At 34.7% G+C, this 16372-nt stretch overlaps 1 protein-coding gene across 13 annotated transcripts in view; it reads left to right on the top strand.

The window, feature by feature from the left end:
• RAP1GDS1 (Rap1 GTPase-GDP dissociation stimulator 1) overlaps window positions 1-16372 on the top strand; it is a 147856-nt gene that overhangs the window by 99556 nt on the left and 31928 nt on the right. For all 13 annotated transcript variants that reach the window (XM_023637679.2, XM_070263402.1, XM_070263400.1 and 10 more), the window contains 2 exons: window positions 6898-7026; window positions 14310-14435. In XM_023637679.2, the coding sequence (XP_023493447.1) occupies window positions 6898-7026; window positions 14310-14435 (255 nt within the window). The remainder of the gene's footprint in view (window positions 1-6897; window positions 7027-14309; window positions 14436-16372) is intronic.

The following is a 16372-nucleotide window of genomic DNA, read 5'->3' as shown; positions in this document are numbered from 1 at the left end:
TAACAGTATGTTTGGGTTCCTCATTCTCTAACATGTTTTTCTTTCTTTCTTTGCGTTTATGTCGGGATTGAAGATGAGTAATCATAGATGTTACTGAATATTGTTTTTGAGATTTTCCTTATAGTGAAAAGTTGAGGTGGCAGAGTTGGCTTTCTGATTTTAACTCATCTTCACAACATTTAAAGAATTCCCAAATTGGCCTTTTTTTTGAAAGACTCATGGCTTGAATGGAGTTAAATAACTGAAAATTAAAACGGCTTCTAACATTTATTTTATAAATTCTAACGAGAATAATCTAACCTCTGTTTTTCTGCCTTGATTTAATTCTTACATTTGAATGGTTTTCACCATCATTAGTTATTGCCACATTTTAATATTGCAATGTAAATATACATTTACATTTCAACAGACTGATGGAATTTCAACATATAAAGCACATAGGGGTATTTTTCTCTGTACATAGAATGCTTACCGGTGTTTGAAAATGAATATTTTCAAAGTAACAGTGAAACTGAAAGAGCAGGCCTTGTTTTATTATTAATGTTACTGCACTGGTTGAAATATGATGGTATCAAGCATGTGATTATTGACCATGCACAAGTTTGTAGGTGCCAGAAATGGTAATGAAGTAGGCATTCAGGTGTAAAGCCTTCTGGGAGCTGAGGCTAAAACCAGAGACGAATAATGGGTTTTGGCCAAATATTGGTGCATCTTTAATTTAGACCACTTAAAGTATCCATTCAGAGAGAAACTCAAGGCAGAAAAGTATCGTGTATAAATTAACTTGCATAAAAATTTGTAATCCTGTTTTCTAACTGCAAGTAAAATTCAGTTAACACCAAACTGCCTATATTTTATTTACTGAAAAAATTTTAAATTAAACACTTTGAAAAATGGGTATTGGCTAGAAATCAGAAATCTTTTGGTTGTGTAGATGTATCTTCTTAACACAGTTGGTATGTTGCAAGTAACTTTCATGTAGTTTTAAAGTGTAAAAACTTACTTAATCATAGTACTGTTCTAGAGTAACTAATAATGTTTGTATTTTTAAAGCCAGTAAATCCTTTTGTAAAACAAAAAATTTTTGTGTTTTTAAACCCATTTGTTTGTAAGCTATACATGTTTTGATGTAAATTAACCTGGCATTTAGCTTAATTTGCCATATAAAAATTTAGGCTTAAATTTAGACTTACTGTAGGTGTGCCCTTTCAGCAATGCCATGTGAGAGCAGAGACTGGATTTGTTTCTCCCAGTTAGAGCTGCTTAAGCTGCCAGTAGTCCTGTCCTCTTCTAAAAACAAAACGAAACAAGTTTTTACCTTCAAAAGACCAATTTCTTTCTGAGATGAAAATACAGAGTTTTCTTTAATAAGAGTAGACATACCTGTAGAAATTTCCCTTGTTGCAGTATCCACTATAACAAGAGTTGATCTGTAGGAAATAATTTAACCTGGAGTGAGTCTAGGGGAAAAAATTGTCTACTAGACTAAAACATAATCACTGCAGCTGTCATCGGATTGAGAACAGTAAATCGGTAGGCCTCCTATGAATGATAAAGCATTTTTCCTTCCTCTTGTGATTTTTGCTTTGGGGTTTTTGTTGTTGCTTTTGTTTTACGTTATACTCATTCATGTAATTTTGTCATTTATGTTTAGAACTTTTACAAAAGGGAAATTTTGCTCTGTAGACACTCTTTTATTTTCAGAACCCAGAAAAAAACTTTGAAATTCTCTTTTCCATTTTTCATTGTTAACTTGTAGAAAGCAAGAAATATATAAATGTATTGTTTTAATCCTCCGATATTCTCAGTACTAATGAATCTTGATTCTTTTTTTTCCCTTTGAAATTTCTATTTGTCATTGAAATGTATAAGCTGGGCCTTAAATTATAGGGGTAATCTGGGTGCAGAACGTTTAATGCATGTTTTGTGTAGAGGGGTTTTAAAATAATTGATTTGAAGTTAATTTTAAACACGTGAATATTTTTAGTTTTATATGCTCAACACTAGGTTTGGAATACAAGTTCCCTGCTTTCCTGATCAATCAACAAAAAGTTACTAAGTAATAAATAACTGAATAGGATGTCCTTACTTGTACCTGCAGATGTGTACGTATAGTTTTTAACCACCAGTCGTGCTCTTGGTAACAGTATTTAAGTCAGTAAACAGTTCAATACTATAATTGAGCTACAACTTGCTTAAACTTGCAAGTTCTACTTCACAGTTACATCATTTCTAATTTTAATTTTTATATCCTTTTTTGGAAATATAGATGTGCCATTAGTCAAGGCAATTTTCTTCAGTCTTTATTATGCCAAAATGGTTTTTACCCAATTTTTATTAGAATTTCTCATCAAGATTTATATTTGCTTGTTTTTATTGTTTAAACTGTATATAATTCATTTGACTGTAGAGAGAGTTTTTATACAAACCTATAATAGATAGAATATTGTACTCTTATACTATGAATAATATACATACTAATGTAGAGACTGTGTATTTTGAATTGTCTGTGTCTTATTTTGAAACAGTTTCATCAAGTCCTGTTTGGCAAAAAGCTTAATAAATTTATAACATTGTCTATAAGGGCCTTTTCTTAGGAATAAGGTAAACATGCATTATAATTTTCTTAAGAAACATATTCTTTTTAGTAATTGATCAGCATAACTTCAATTTACTGGAATTCTTGGCATACTTTTCTGGACCTATAATCTATCTATGCCAATGTTTTTAAACATTAAACTTAAAACTCAGGGGGAAAAAGGTTCTTCAACTTGAGATCTTCTCTCCAGATCTCCATTCTTTGGAGTTTCCATGAGTGTGACCTGAAGAACTTGGAACCATTGAAATTCAAATGTAGGTAGGTAAGTGTTCACACCAGCGCATGCGTTGATTGCCTTATATCTCTTTGTATATGCATCTGTATTGCACCCCCTCAGTGCCTTTCTTCCTCTTCCTCCCCATAGATCATGTAGGGCCTGTGTCATCTTGATATTATGTAATTTTTGTAATTCTGTATTTTGGTCAATATTTGTCTGTAATGTGTGTCAGGAGCAGTTGTTAAGTCTTCAGACGTTTATGACATTGTGCTGTCTAAAGACTGTCTTTCACACATAAGTGTTTGCTGTGTACAGGCCTGGGTTGCATTTTTGTGAATTGTGTTTGTTGAGCTTATAAGCATTCCCTTGGAATTGCTGGTATTCATTGAAGGATGCAAAAAAATCTCAGTCTTGCATTGTTTCTCTTACTCTCTCAAATGTATCTAGAGAATGTGAACTATTTCTTGTTCTAGGAATTTCTTCCAGTTAGTTTTTGATTGATAAGTCATACTCCTGATACCATTCATGATATAGCATAAGAGTCAGCTACTATCCTTTAAAGTCCGTTCATAAGCTTTTCTAAGGCAAGAAGAAAAAGTGATTAAACTTATTAATCTATTTGCTTCCAGCGAGCGAGAAGAATTAATACTAATTTATTCTACACAAACAAAACCTCTACTTAACCACCCCCCCAAAAAAAACCTATTTATTATAACATACTAAATTGTTACTGAAATAGGCAAACAGACCAAATCATGGCATATTCTCGTAGGTTAACGAGGGTTTCTACTCAAATAAGTAAAATGAGATGTTCAAATGCTTCATTAATTGTAATTTTGCTCAAAATATCTGAGCACCAAAATGTAGGATTCCTACCATGCTTTTAATTTTTCTTTTTTTTTCTGTTATCACATCTGCCAAGCACAGCACTGAATTTCAGAATCTCTTCTCCATGTTTTTTTCCCCATCTCCTATAAAAATTAGGTAATCCTTTGGCAGTGGTTCTTAAATTTTTAGTCTCAGGACTCTTGGATGCTTATATATTACTGAAGACCTCAGAAGAATGTTTGTCTATATATATGGTTTTTTCTATCAATATTTACTGTATTGAAATTAAAATGGAGACAATTTTTTAAATTATTTAGTATTACATTTAAAAAAAAAACCCATTATATGTTAACATAATATTTTTATGAAAAATAACTTTTCAAAGTTAAGAAAATTGCTGAGAAGAATCACATTTATTTTGCGTGATAGTGAAGAATATGATGACTTCTGATACAGTTTGGTGCCACTGACTGGGTTCGTAATAAAGCCCAGCAATTTTACCCACCATTGTCTTTACCCCATCAGTGCAAAGGTCAATACAGTGAAAAAGGCAAATAAAATCTTGGTATTTTTATGAAAGTAGTTTTTACTTTATGATCTTCTGAAAGGGTTTTGGGGACCCCACTTTGAGAACCATGTTCTAGGATGCCTGCTTTTCTTGAAATGAAAATTTGTATCAACCTATTTGAGTAAAGGTTTTTTCCTCTTCTGGGCCTTTAATATCCAAGGAGAATGACTTTTCTGCAATTGGTAGGAACAGACATTAGAGTTATTTGATTATAATTTCTTGTGTGTGTTAGCATCATACAAGAGGATATAAAAGAAAGCACCAAAGTGGTCCAAAATTAGTCTGTCCAATGGATGACTATATATTTCTCTTTACTTGTGTGTGGTATATGTGTTGTATGTGAGTACACAATTAATTTGGCTCCTGGATAGCTTTAAGACACATTTCACGAAGCAGTGTAATTTTCATAGATGATGCCGATTCACACCACATGCCATTAGGCTATGCTACTTTTTCTCCTGATCTACCACAATTTAGAATATTACTGCTTCAAGTTTTATGCCACAGATTGTATGAAACTCTGCAACATTTCTTAACTTTGTGTCCCTTTTCCCTGGAACCAAAATTCATAATATTGTACAAGTGGTCCGAGAAAGTGGTAGGATGCCAAGTTAGGAGAACAGGAAGATCTTCTAAGTGGGATTCTCCTGTTGAGCTATCTCCTTCATGAAATCTGTTGTTCCTCTGATGTCCCTGGACTGTTGGGTTTTTATAGTTTGCACCAACAGTACTGAGGGGGTGTGTGATGCTTACATATATGCAGACATATCGTAGATTTTGACTCACACTCAATGCATGCGCTAGTGCTCACGCTTACGTACCTGAAATTTAATGATTCAACAGCTCGGCAGTATTTGAAGAGGTAGTCAAAATGAATAAATAAACAAAGTTAAAAATACTGCCAAAGAACAAGGATCTGCAAAGGTGATCCAATAATAAGGAACTCTATCTGCTGGTAAGTAATCAAAATAATTCCTAACTTGGAAAGCTTCTTGGTACATGATCACTATAACTACTATAACATAATATAAGATTCTGCCAATAGAATACATAGGTATAATACTATACCCTATAACGTAAGTATTTGCCTATAAATATATGAATCATGCATTAATTGCTGAATTGTATAGAAAAAAATCAAAAGCATAAAAACAAATCATTTAGTTCAATATATTCTTTTTTTATATTCTTTTATTTCTATCTTCTTTTAGAACAGATTCACAATTACATTGCAGAAGTTGAATTTTTTATACTATTTGAACTCTAAATGTAAACTTCCCTTTTTCTCAGGCCTGTACTGTATCTTGTTTTGGTAATAGGCCCCTTTCTAGTATAGATGGGCCCCCACAACTAAACCAGATTATGTTTGTAATTACCCAAGCATCAGTTTTCAGGGCCGATAGCCTCTGTTGGCTATCTCCTCATTCTTCAGTCTAATAGCAGGAAAAATTGACTACAGAGACCACCAGGCAAGTAATCACCTGGTGTGTGAGACAGCTCAACCCTGCCTTTATGTTCTTTTCTGATAATCACCCAGCCAACTCTATATCTCTAGGTTAGGAACTATAAAGAGTGATGAAGAGGTTAGTAGGCAAACTGTCGAGGGATGCATGCTATGAGGAGAATGTGTTTTGTAAGAAACAGGTTTTTAACTTTAGATTCCCAATAAGTAACTTAAAAGAATTTGGAGAAAATTGTTAGCTTGAAATGGCATATAAGTTTTTAAAAAGAAAAAATTTCGAAAGCATTCCTATATCTTTGGCTGAACCTGTTATTAACAGTAATAGTATTTGCATAGGCATGTGAGTGTTCATGTCTTTCTTCTTAGCTTATTCTGAGAGGCAGTACTTTTGGTTTTCATTTTGGTTTATTCACCTTCAACTTTGCTGCAGGTATTTGATTGTTCATGAAGAGCCGTTGTGGAAATTCAAGGCATATGAAATTTAAAACCAGGTTTTAAAGTAGTTTCTTAGAAAATGAAGGCAAACAATGAGGATAAAGACATATTGACCTCATTCTTTTCATCTCTCAAGCCAAATTTTCCTTTCTTTACTAAGATGATTGTCACTATTATTAAAACTTTGAAAAGAAAAATATTTTTAAGTAACCCATTCATTTCCTTGTGAAAACTACTTTCCTTTCTAGCAGTCATCAAAGAACATTCTGCTGCAAATAATCAAAGAATGATTTTTGTGTATTATATACTTTAAATTCTTTATTGTGAAGCAATTGTTTTTAAGGGATTCTAAGATTTTTGTCTTCTCTCTTGGTCTCTATTAAACTTGCTTTATTTCTTAATGCTTTTCATATACTCTGATTTCCTATAATGCAAGTGTTACTTTGTCTTTTCACTTAAAACCCAATGCTAATGTTTAATTATTTAATCTTATTTAAAGTCTGTTCTGTAAAGATATAATACCCTGTTCTTTAAAAGAATAATGATTTGATGTATTATTTGAATTATTTTCATTTCTAAATTTCTTTTAATGACTGAAAAGATTCAAAACTCAACTCTTCTGAACTAATGTCTTAAAAATTTTCAAGACAATTATATGAATGAACTTAATCTTGCTTTACTGTAGTTGAAATAGTAGTAGTTTGCAATAAGAAGAATAAGAGCTGGTTTCTTCTTACTAATATCCATTTGGTACATAAACACTTTTTTTTGTTTGTTTGTTTTTACAGATTCCCTTCAAGCTCAGCTTATCAATATGGGTGTTATTCCTACCTTAGTGAAATTATTGGGCATCCACTGCCAAAATGCAGCTCTTACAGAAATGTGTCTTGTTGCATTTGGCAATTTAGCAGAGCTTGGTAAGTCCTAGTTATGAACTACAAACGTAATTAACTTATTAATGTACTTAAATTTTCCTTTAGATGTTAACAACCTGGAAATACACTTAGATTATATTAGGGTTTTTTTTGAAGCATTGTAGACATTTGCTTCAATATTAAAGTAGATCCAATTATATCTTATGATTGTAGCTGCTTTGCTTCCCTGTTTTATGTATTAAGGTTTAAAGTTTACATTTGTATATTATTTGATAGAGTTGAACATTTAAAATGATCTCCACTTCACTTTAGTATTCTTACATTAGGAATGTTCTTGAAATCAAGTATTTCTAAGGCAAAAATAAAAGACTTCATAATTTATTACATTTTTATATAAATTATTTGCTTATCAAGTGAAAAGGAATCTAGCAGACCAAGGTTCTTCTGCCTCATTTTGCAAAATCCCTAAAAATGATAGGGGACTTTTTCATAAGATTGTATTTATAACAACATTAGAAAAAAATGTGCAAAATCCTTGAAAATCAGAAGGCACACAGAAACAGACTGATGCTGGAAACAGCCCAGACATAACAGAGAAGAAGAATGATGACCCCAGCACCCCATCTCTTTTCCCTGCTTTGTTTTCCTCTGTGTCATGTATAGTATCCTTTCTTCTTTCTCTCCTTCCTTCCTGTGATTCTTGATAGAAAGTTACAGCTCTTGGTCTGAATCTACCCCACAACCATGGTCATAATAAATTGTTTATTATGGGAACAGTGAAACCAAATGTTGTTTTGTCATAGCTAAATATAATAGCTACAACAAATAAATAAATCAATTCTGTTAATTATCCTCATTTTATATATAAATAAACAGAAGCACCAGGAGTCTGACCTTAAATTTTTTAACTGAAAGCTCATGTCCTTACACACATTGAACCTTGATGTCAGTACTTTACTTTTGCTTTGACTTCAAGGTAAGGGAACAGGGATTATTTATCAGAGTTAATTTTGAAAAGTCCTTCTTATTCAATAGATCGTCTCCTGGTGTTTGTGAATGTTTCTTGTCTTCTCTCCTCCTTTGCTTTTCTTCTTTTTAATACTGGCTCATTATTTCCACAATTCAAGTGAGACCAAGAATGAAAGAACATTCATTTACTGTTTCACAAGTTATTATTTTCCATTATTAAAATGGAATGTAGGAGTTTGTGTTTAGTATAGTTCATAGAAATAAAACAGAAGTCATGTTATATAATCCCTGATAATGTCATAATCTTTGTCACAGAAAGATAAACGCCATTTAATTTGAGTTGCCTGTGTTAAGGTATCTGGATGTCTTTGGGAGGTTGCATAGACCACTTCAATTCAGCCTCACCTTCCCGGTCTATAGTAAAAGACGGATATAAACCCAATTTAGTTCAACCCAATTTTATACTCTATTCCCAGCTGTTACTGCCTTTACCCCATTTGGAGGGAAAAGGATCAAAGAGAAATACTCCTTTATTTACTAAGACTTCTAGAGTTTATATCATGAGTCTTTTATGCCCACGTAATAGCTAGGTTATGCATCAACACTGAAATAGAACATTTATGCCCCCCAATTTTTTCTCTTTTTCCTTTTTCAGTTCTGGCTTTAAACTTTTTCTCTTTTCACTGTTGGCTTTATTGCCCATGAGTTAACAAATCATATAGTATTATTTTTATTGACACAGGTAAATATCAAGTTCATATCACACACTTCTGAATATGACGTATTACTAAATGCTAGAGTTACTTTTTGTCGAAATTTTTTAATAAAAATGTTAAATAGGAATTCTGTGGTTTTGCTCACTAAAGATATCTAATAGCTTAAAGACAAGATATAAAGTAATTTAAGAAGTGCAATTTATTTCAGAATTGGAGGCAGAAAAGTAAAATGCAACTCTGCATTTTTGTTGTTCTCTTTGAGTCCTAGTTTATGTGCACATATAATTTTTGTATAGTCACAATTTTCTCATGCGTTTGCATCTTATTTAACATTATGAATTGAGCAGAATGGCATTTTCCACCTATTTATTTGGCTCCAAAATCTTTTATAAGTAAAATTTTCTGCTTCCAATACTAGTATTTTGGGGGAAGAGATGTTAGGATGAAAACTTGCACTTAATTTCACTCCCTTTTGGAAGCCAACTAAAACTGCAGTAAAGGGATTCTTTTTTAAAGGTGTAAATCCTCGGGGCCAGCCCGGTGGCGCAGCAGTTAAGTTCGCACATTCTGCTTCTTGGCAGCCCAGGGTTCGAGGGTTCAGATCCCAGGTGCGGACATGGCACCACTTGGCACGCCATACTGTGGCAGGCGTCCCACATATAAAGTAGAGGAAGATGGGCATGGATGTTAGCTCAGGGCCAGGCTTCCTCAGCAAAAGGAGGAGGACTGGCAGTAGTTAGCTCAGGGCTAATCTTCTTCAAAAAAAATAATAAAAATAAAAAAATAAAGGTGTAAATCCTCAAGGAAGTGGTTGGGGAGGAGGAGAGGGCAGAACACCAAACATTTTAGGACCTGGGAAGCAACAGCTCACTTAGCAAAACTCTGAAATCTAAAGTCTGGATTGGAAAGCCAAGAACTAACCAGTTTGCTTTTCGGAATCTTCAAAAGCCTCAGGATTTGTTGGCATAAAGATTTCTAAACGCTCTTTCCCTTTCCACACTTTATGGTAGCTACCCCTCCTCATCTAAGTAGAAGACTATTTATTCTGTGGAGGGACTAAAAATAGAGTGTTTGTAGACTGGGGAGGAGAGACTAAGTTAAAGTAAGAAGTGCCAAGTACCATTCCAAAAACAGATTGAGTGAAAGTAGATAGACCTAATGGTGAGAACCCCAATGTGGGTAGTGTGTTTGTCCTCCAGAACATAGACTTCAAGATGCCTACGTTGGGTTTTCTCTGCAAAAGGGCCTTTGACCACCCTACGGAGAATCTTGCACTCAGCAACACCTGTCATGCTTTAGCTCCTAGTCAGTTTCTAAATCCCAGTTCTTAATCAATGCCAGACACCCAGAGAGGGAAGGATGGCCTCTCACACGCAAGATGATGAAGGAAATAAATAGGAAAAGGCAAATTGGAGGAAATAGAAACTATGCAGGGTAGGAAAAAACCAAACATCCTCAGATAAATGAGAAAAAATAGTGTAAGCACAAAACTAGAACAAGATGCTATTTTTAAAGAAAAGGAACAGAACAAAAAAGTTTGAACATTAAAAACACAATAGCTAAAATGAAAGACAATAAAATGTTTGGAGAGAGATTTGCAGAAGTAAAGCAAAAAACAAGGAAATGGAAAATGGAAGAGAAAATATAGATAGAGGATCAGATGAAGAGTTCTAGACAGAGATAAACAGGAGGAAGTTGCCAAATAGCTCAAGTATCACAGAACTAAAGAATACAATTTTCCAGATTGGAAGGGTCTATCAAATGCCTACCCTAATGGATAAAAATAAACCTAGATCATGGCACATCAATGTGAAATTTTAGAATAATGGGGACAAAGAGAACATCTTACAAACTTCCAAAGAGAGAGAAAAAAGAATTACATACAAAAGATGTACATCAGTAGACATCAGATGTCTCAAAACAACACTGGCAACCAGAAGAAAATGGAGTATCGCCTTCAAAAATTTGAGGGAAAATTATTTCCAATATAGAATTCTATACCCAAATGATCAGTCAAGTGTGAGGTTACAGTAATGACATTGTCAAACATGCAAGTCTCAGAAAATTGATATTCTACATAGCTTTCCTCTGGAAGCCACTGGAAGATGTGTTCTACCAAAACAAGGGATTTAAATTAAGAAAGAACGTGGGCCGGCTCCATGGCCGAGTGGTTAAGTTCGTGCACTCCACTGCGGCAGCCCAGGGTTCAGATCCTAGGCGCGGACATGGCACTGCTCCTCAGGCCGCATTGAGGTGGCCTCCCACATCCCACAACTAGAAGGACCTGCAACTAAGATACACAACTATGTACAGGGGGGTTTGAGGAGATAAAGCAGAAAAAAAAAAAAAGATTGGCAACAGTTGTTAGCTCAGGTGCCAATCTTTAAGGAAAAAAAAAAATTAATTAAGAAAGAAGACTACATAGAAATCAGGAAACAAGAGATCTAACAGGAAAACAGGAATTCCTAGTAGTGTGGTGACATGAGAGCCCCAAATGGCTTATTTTCAAAGAGCAACCAGTCTAGATTGAAACAAGTCAGAAGGCTCCTGGAGTTAGGGTGAATACTTACACTGAGAAGATGGAAAGTGTGGTAGAGACAGGAGAAAAAGAAAGCTAATGCCTCATCTTTCATAGTGATGAGTCAATAAAAAATACCTAAAACTAGGGGCTAGCCGTGTGGCCGAGTGGTTAAGTTCACACGCTCTGCTTCAGTGACCCACGGTTTCATGAGTTTGGATCCCAGGCACGGACCTAGCACCACTCATCAAGCCATGCTCAAGTGGCGTCCCAGATAGTAGAACTAGAAGGACCTACAACTAGAATATACAACTATGTACTGGGGGGTTTTGGGGAGCAGAAGAAAGAAAAAAAAAGGATTAGCAACAGATGTTAGCTCAGGGCCAATCTTTAAAAAAAACCTAAAACTAAAAAATTAAAAAGTGGCAATACAAATATGTTATTTAAAGATATGGAGGTAAAAACCATAGAATTAACTAAAAGGGCTTTATGTGCTTGCTTCTGAGGAAGAAGAAATGGAGAGGGGACTGGATTCTTCTGGGAATATAAGTATTAGGACTAACTTATGTATGATTTTGATAAGAATAAACCCTTAAAAAATGAAGCTTCTTGTGAAAGGTCTGTTAAGGGTCCATGAGATTTAATTCAAATATAGTGTCAAAATCATACTTCATGCTGTCTTTTCTCTGTATCCACCTGCAGAATAAGTACAGATTTTGTTCTTTAATCCCTGTATTAATCATAGTGGATTGTTTCCTTGTGCTGGCAAATGGCCTGAATTACTTAGCAGCAGTGATTTAGTTTCAGTTTAATAAGTGTTTGAGGGAATAGAATATGGATTGGAAAAGAGAGTAAGAGCAAATAACTAGGTAAGTGACAGTGTCTATCTGCTTTACCTATGATTTTCTGAAATTCTGAAATTCATTCCATTTGAAGAGTTTTCTGAAGCAGAAGAGCAACCAACAATGTACAGGAGTTAAATGATCCCTATTTACATCAGACTAACCTCCTCTTAGGGTAAGGTGTGGTGACATTCGTAGAATGTGATCTCTGAGGGTTTAAGTAACTTACTGAAAAAGACACTCCACCCCTCTTCCCTTTTAGGCACTAACCAAGTCATACTTATGAGTCTTGCAATGGGTTTTCATCATTTTGGCATAGATCTAGTACATGTGCCAAAAGCAGTATTACAGTAGAGTAAATCAAAACTGTGTTAAGCCATATTAAAATTTGTGTCTCTCCTTTCTCTTTTAAGTTTGAATTTACAATATTTTTTAATAACTGACAGAGATTTACCAGAAACTTGAGAGCAGAACCCAGCTCTTGTATTTGTTTACTTGTTCATTCAGTCACACAGTCCTTCAATCAGTAAACACCTGCTGTGTACTGGGCACTATACCGTACACTCTCCCTGTGGTAGTTAAAATAATATACACTGTGCCTGCCCTCAAGGAGCTTATAGCTGTGTATGAGATGGAAATATACATTTTCAATAAATTTACAAGTAAATAAGCATATAATTATAAATTAGGATAATTACTAGTATGAGAAAATAATGCAATGAGGTGAGGGACTAATTTAATTAGAAGCTTAGACTCTGGATGGGAAAGAGCATTTTCAGACAGTCAAGATTTCAAAATGTTTACCTCCTATACACAGTATATGGTAGCTTTCTAGGAAGCTGCTGGATGATGCTTCCACCAAGACAAAACAAGCAAAGGTGAAAGGATGTAGATAATAGAGTAACCTAGTACAGGAAGGAGAAGAAGGGATTCATCAAGATAATGATAAAGAGAAATTCCAGGATTTCAGCTGTGCCTCTAAAACAGAGAAGAAACAAATCTAGATTGGGTTTGGTTACAATTCTCTGAAAGAAACTTCCAGATAAATTAATAGGATATCTGATGCAGCAAAAGAAATTGAGGAAAGAAATGAAATGGATTTCAGGTATATTTTGGAGGCAGAATGGTAGACCTTAGCAGTTCATTGGATGTAGAGTTGAGTGAGAAGCAGCAAGCAATGACTTCCAGATTTCTGCCTGCATGGATGGAGTGTTCATTTACCAAGTTACAGAAGTCTGGAGGAAGAACAGATTTCAGAGTAATATCAGAAGTCCATTTTAGACGTTGAGTTTGGATGCTAAAGAGATATTCAAATAGAGATGCCATATAGCCAGTTATATAAGTACCCTGGAGTCCAGAAGAGGGCTAGAGATAGAATTGTGTGACTATCAACACAAGGTGCTGTTTTGATGCTATGAAAGAGAATTAGATTGCGTAGGGTGAGAGGAAGGACCAAAAAGGTAAGAAACCAAAGGATAAAGTCCCAAGGAACTGGAATTTATAGAGTTCTGGTGGAAGAGGAGGAGCAAGCAAAGGAGACTGCAGAATGTAGACGGGGCCAAAACTAGTTTGAAGTGGGTTTAGGAAGGCATGTGAGTTGAGAAAGTAGAGACAGTGTATGTAGACAAAGCTGTCAAGAAACTTGATTGTGAAAGTGAACAGAGATTGGATGGTAGTTGAAGAAAAGTGGAGTAGAGGGAAGATGTTGGTTTTTAATAATTGCTTTTTAATTTGAGAAATATTAAAGCATATTTAAATGCTCATGGTGAGGCTCTAGAGTGACGAGGGGATAGTGGAAATGCTGAAGAGGCAAGAGGGAATGAGACCCCGAGTACATGTGAAGAATTGACCCGTAATAGTAGGCATGTCAGGGCCAAGGCAAAAGCATACCACTTTCATGGTACAAAGATAAGATAAGTCAGCTTTTAATTCAGCCACGTAAAATGCAGTCTATTATGAGTAATTTTTCTTCTTTGACTAAAAGCCCTGAAACTATGAATATATAATTTAGTAATTTTATTGTCACTATGGTTACCTATATGTTATGCTAGTGAACATTTTTTTATAGCCTTGAATATAATTGGATCAGAACATTTTCTTTAAAGCCTTAGACATTTTCTCTTTTCAGGGGCATTAAAAAATAAATTTGATTGTTCCTGCAGTAAAGAGTGTTTGTATTTATGAGGAATGGTATAAAATGACCAAGTATTGAAAGTAAACAGAAAACAATTTCTGGGTGTAATTTTGTTTGCTTACTCTGAATTTTCCCCTTTTTTGCAGAGTCGAGTAAAGAACAGTTTGCCAGTACAAATATTGCTGAAGAGCTGGTAAAACTCTTCAAGAAACAAATAGAACATGATAAGAGGGAAATGATTTTTGAAGTTCTTGCTCCATTGGCAGAAAATGGTGAGAAAATAAATGTGCCTCTTGATTTTTGATCATGTAGGCTTTTTCTAATATTATTTAATTGCCAGCTATTTAACTCAAAACGCTTCTCTGTTTTATTAATGATGTGATGAATTTTATTTTTGGTATCTCTAACTTCAGCTACATTGTCTACTCCATAACTATATCTACATCGGCCCAAACTACTTTCCAGGTTCCTTTGATTTTAAAATCTTGGCAAAGATGGTTCTGTAGCTTGTACTTTCTTATGTACAGTGTGGAAAAGGCAGTGGAGAGACTGAACTCCTTTTATGTACCCTTTCAAGGCAAAGGGGGTAAAAGTTGGAGTCCCAGGCCTGCCATCAGTGTGGACACTGGTAAACTACTCCTACCTTTGGGCAAAAAATCTTAAGGGATACACCCTAGGAATGAGAGTCAACCAGAGCAAGCAAACCATCCCATATAAATAATTTTTCAAATACAGTGTGTAGCACATAATCAAAGAGGACCAGACACATGAGGAGACAAGACATTGTGAGCAAGAACCAGCACAAAGAACAGGCAACAGCAGCAAATCTCCAGATACTGGAAATATTAGACTTTGACTCAAAACAGGTATGCTTATTATGTTCAAAGAGTTAAAAGCAAACTTGAAAAATTTAGAAGGAAACTAAAAACTATAAAAAGTGACATAGCAGATTTGAAAAAGAAACAATTGGAAATTCCTGGATTGAAAAATGCAACTAAAATTAAGAACTTAATGGATGAGTTTAATGGCATATTAAGTATAGTTGAGTTAGAGAACCAGTGAACTGGAAGATAGATTGGAAGAAATTCAGAATGAAATGTAAAGAGAAAGAAAAGAACCCGTATACATAAAAGAGAAGAAGAGGTACAGAGGATAAAATGAGAAGTTCTCATAGTACATTTTTTGGAGTCCCAGGAAGGGTGAGGGATACAGAGGGCAGAGGCAATATTTAAAGAAATTTTGGCAGAGAATTTACCGGAAATTATGAAAAATACCAAAGATTCAAGAAGCAAAGTGAATCTGAAACATGATAAAAAGAAATCTACATCTAGATACATCATATTAAAATTGCAGAAAATCAGTGACAAAAATTTTAAAAGTAGCCAGGAAAAAAACACGATCTTAAAAAGGACAACAGTTTGTCTGACAGCTAACTTTCCAGAGCAACAGGAAAGTCCGAACAATGAAACAGCATCTTCTATGTGCTGAAAGAAAATACGCGCCAACCTGGTATTCTAAACCCAGGAAAATGCCCTTCAAAACTCAAGGCAAAACAGAGATATTTTCAGGTTAAAAACTGAGAAAGTGCACCACCAGTATACCCTCACTAAAGTAAATTATAAAGGGTGTTTGTGAAATAGAAGGGAAATTATTCCAGGAGGAAGGTTATAGATACAAGGGAGAATAAAAAGAGGGAAAAAAAACTAGCAAATATGTAGGTAAATCTCATGAACATTGAAAATATAAATAATAAAAACAATTTATTGTGAAGTTTAAAATGTATATGTATATAATTTAAAATATACCACAAAATGAGTATATAAACCTGGATGAAGTTAAAGGAGTTAAAAACTCCCAAGAAGGGCTGGCCCAATGGCCCAGCAGTTAAGTTCACATGTTCTGCTTCAGCGGCCTGGGGTTGGCTGGTTTGGATCCCAGAGATGGACCTACACACTGCTTGTCAAGCCGTGCTGTGGTGGGCGTCCCACATGTAAAGTAGAGGAAGATGGGCACAGATGTTAGCTCAGGGCCAGTCTTCCTCGGCAAAAAGAGGAGAATTGGCAGCAGATGTTAGCTCAGGGCTAATCTTCCTGAAAAAAAAAAGTCCCAAGACCCTTACATTGTCTGAAAGACAGTACTATTAGATTCTGATTATTCAATAATCTCAACTTTTAAGGTGGCCATTAAATAATGTTTAAAAACAACATGT

This window comes from Equus caballus, chromosome 3 (assembly GCF_041296265.1).
Source record: "Equus caballus isolate H_3958 breed thoroughbred chromosome 3, TB-T2T, whole genome shotgun sequence".
In the NCBI taxonomy this organism is placed as follows: Eukaryota; Metazoa; Chordata; class Mammalia; order Perissodactyla; family Equidae; genus Equus; species Equus caballus.
Note: the sequence above shows the minus strand (reverse complement) of the source record. Positions and strands in the feature narration are given on the sequence as shown.